General features: G+C 38.9%; 1 protein-coding gene across 1 annotated transcript in view; it reads left to right on the top strand.

The window, feature by feature from the left end:
* Window positions 1-3,135: 3,135 nt before the first annotated feature.
* The window catches only part of LOC115230935 (retinal-binding protein), a gene marked incomplete at its 3' end in the record, with an annotated part of 42,991 nt that continues 42,497 nt past the window's right edge, over window positions 3,136-3,629 (top strand). Inside the window, exon 1 of the mRNA XM_029801039.2 lies at window positions 3,136-3,207. Within this exon, the coding sequence (XP_029656899.2) occupies window positions 3,193-3,207 (15 nt within the window). The remainder of the gene's footprint in view (window positions 3,208-3,629) is intronic.

Below are 3,629 nucleotides of genomic sequence, written 5' to 3'. Positions count from 1 at the left end.
TGTGGCCATACTGGAGCGCCGCCTTCAGTTGAAGAAATCAACCCCAGGACTTATTCTTTGTAAGCCTAGTGCTTACTATATCGGTCTCTTTTGTGTATATTTATATACACACTTCACATACAAACAATATATATATATTATATATATTATCATATTTATACTTCACATACAAACAGTATATTTATATACACACTTCACACACACATATATATATATATATATACATATATATATATATACATATATATATACATATATATATATATTCATATTCATATTAATACTTCATATACAAACAGTATATTTATACACACACTTCACATACAAACAGTAACATATATATATATATATATATAATATAATATATATCTATATATATATGGCCTGGTGCAGCCTTCGGGCTTGCAGACCCCGTTGAACCGTCCAACCCATGCTAGCATGGAAAGCGGACGTTAAACGATGATGATGATGATATATATAAGCAATAATAAATCTCTGAACGATATAAAGATTTGCATTGGGACCCCTTCATCGACAACCGGTGACTGCCGTATGCTGAAGACAGGCAAATCCTAGAAACTGCAGTCCGTGCGTGTCACCTAGGTTGACGAGGGAGGGATGACCTCCCTTTGCAAATACCATAAGGGCACAGATAGTGTGCCTAAAACCAGCTGGAGACGATGATCTCCTCGGGCTACAAGCTACAGTAACACCCACCCTTAGTGGTTAGCCATATTGAGATGGCTAGTATACCTTATATATATATATATATATATATATATATACATATACATATTAATACTTCATATACAAACAGTATATTTATATACACACTTCACATACAAACAGTATATATATATATATATATATTTATAGTTATACTTCACATGCAAACAGTATATTTATACACACACTTCACAAAAAAAATAGTAAACACTTGGCCCGAGGCTATAGTAAAAGACACTTGTCGAAGGTGCCACACAGTGGGACTGAACCCGGGACCATGTGGTTGGGTAGCAAGCTTCTTGCCACACAATCACTCCTGTGCCTTAATTATTTTCAAAATTAATTGAAATGAAGGCAGTGTATTTTATCGGAAACTAGCAGTATCACCCGGCGTTGCTCGGGTTTGTAAGGGAAATAACTATATAAGCATTTTTAGAGAGTTATAGCCAAAAGATAGCAAAAAAATGCATTAAAAATGGAAAAAAAATTATGGTAAATTTAAAAAAAAATTGTTGACTCATCGTAGACATTTTTAGAGTTACTTCCCTTATATAATAGCAAAAAAATGCATTAAAATGGAAAAAAAATGATGGTAAATTATTTTTAAAATCGTAGTCTCATCGTAGACATTTTTAGAGAGTTACTTCCCTTATATAATAGCAAAAAAATGCATTAAAAATGGAAAAAAATGATGGTAAATTATTTTTAAAATCGTAGACTCATCGTAGACATTTTTAGAGAGTTACTTCCCTTATATAATAGCAAAAAAATGCATTAAAATGGAAAAAAATGATGGTAAATTATTTTTAAAATCGTAGACTCATCGTAGACATTTTTAGAGAGTTACTTCCCTTATATAATAGCAAAAAAATGCATTAAAAATGGAAAACAATGATGGTAAATTTTTTTTAAAATCGTAGACGCGCGCTAATACCCAGAAGGGCTCGATATGAATCACGACTATAAGATACCCGGTTTTGGTGAAACTGCACCGCAAAATGTGGAAGTAGTTAGGAATCTAAATCGTAGGAGACAGACACACAACCTCTCTTTTATATATACTAGCAGTATCGCCCGGCGTTGCTCGGGTTTGTAAGGGAAATAACTATATAAGCATTTTCAGAGAGTTACTTCCCTTATAGATGCCAATTCAGGCTTTCTTAGCCATTTCTGTTTTGGTGTCTTCAAGCCATGAAGTCGTTGTTCTAAAAGAACGCTGGTTCTCCTTGACAACGCTTTACGGCGTTGATTTCCTTACACTCCCTCCCCCCACAGCTTCACGAGGGAGGGAAGAAGGGGAGAGCAAACAGGTGCGTGTTCCATGGACGCCAACTCCGCCGCATCGACACACGAAAAATTATGCATTAAAATGGAATAAAAAATTATGGTAAATTATTTTAAAAATCGTAGACTCATCGTAGACGCACGCTAATAGCCAGACGGGCTCGATATGAATCACGACTATAAGATACCCGGTTTTGGTTAAACTGCACCGCAAAATGTGGGAGTAGTTAGGAATCTAAATCGAAGGGGACAGACACTCACACAACTACAGTTTTATATATATAGATATAAAGATGTGGTAGCAAAACAGTTAAAAACGATAAAGGCTAGCTAGCATCAAGAGGGTCATTCATTCAGGATGTAGATGTCTGCTGAGAAAAATTCCATCAAATCCAGGCAGACATGAGAAAACAAATGTGGAATTAATGGTGGTGTTGGTGGTGGTGGTGGTGCTGATGAGGATGCCTGCATTAAGTATACTCTTTACTCTTTTACTTGTTTCAGTCATTTGACTGCGGCCATGCTGAAGCACCGCCTTTAGTCGAGCAAATCGACCCCGGGACTTATTCTTTGTAAGCCCAGTACTTATTCTATCGGTCTCTTTTGCCGAACCACTAAGTGACGGGGACGTAAACACACCAGCATCGGTTGTCAAGCGATGGTGGGGGGACAAACACAGGCACACAAACATATACACACACACTTATATATATATATATACATATATACAACAGGCTTCTTTCAGTTTCCGTCTACCAAATCCACTCACAAGGCATTGGTCAGCCCGAGGCTATAGCAGAAGACACCTGCCCAAGATGCCACGCAGTGGGACTGAACCCAGAACCATGTGGTTGGTTAGCAAGCTACTTACCACACAGCTACTCCATACGATGGGCTTCTTTCAGTTTCCGTCTACCAAATCCACTCACAAGGCATTGGTTGGCCCGGGGCTATAGCAGAAGACACTTGCCCAAGATGCCACGCAGTGGGACTGAACCCGGAACCATGTGGTTGGTTAGCAAGCTACTTACCACACAGCCACTCCTGCGCCTATATGTTAATTATGTCTTTTCTGAGCCAAATTAATTGATTTCACTAATTGTGTTTTTCCGTTTTGTTCTTCAGGTTACCGACTCTGTTCCTTGTGTGTTAAAATCTCATCAACCAACACAGAATCTCAATATGTACAATAATAAAGTAAGTGGTGTTCTTGTTCTTGCTGTTTAATCCCAGGTCCAGTGGGCCAGGGCTCAAAGATGTGACCATCCTGTCTTTCATTCAAATGTGTATCTAGGACTACATTATTTGAAATGCTCATATATATATATATCACGTGATCACGTGACCGACCAGACCATCAGATGTTGTTACACATCGCTGGTCACAATCCGTTCGCATCGTTTTAGCCCTCGAATGACGCCACCCCGCTGGCTAAGCGAGCAGGCCAACAGAAGAAAGAGTGGTGAAAGAGTACAGCAGGGATCGCCACCACCCCACTGCCAGAGCCTCGTGGAGCTTTTAGGTGTTTTCGCTCAATAAACACTCACAACGCCCGGTCTGGGAATCGAAACCGCGATCCTACAACCGCGAGTCCACTGCTCTAACCACTGGGCCATTGC

This window comes from Octopus sinensis, unplaced genomic scaffold (assembly GCF_006345805.1).
Source record: "Octopus sinensis unplaced genomic scaffold, ASM634580v1 Contig16827, whole genome shotgun sequence".
Lineage (NCBI taxonomy): Eukaryota > Metazoa > Mollusca > Cephalopoda > Octopoda > Octopodidae > Octopus > Octopus sinensis.
The sequence above is the reverse complement of the archived record's forward strand: the minus strand, read 5'-3'. Positions and strand labels throughout refer to the sequence as shown.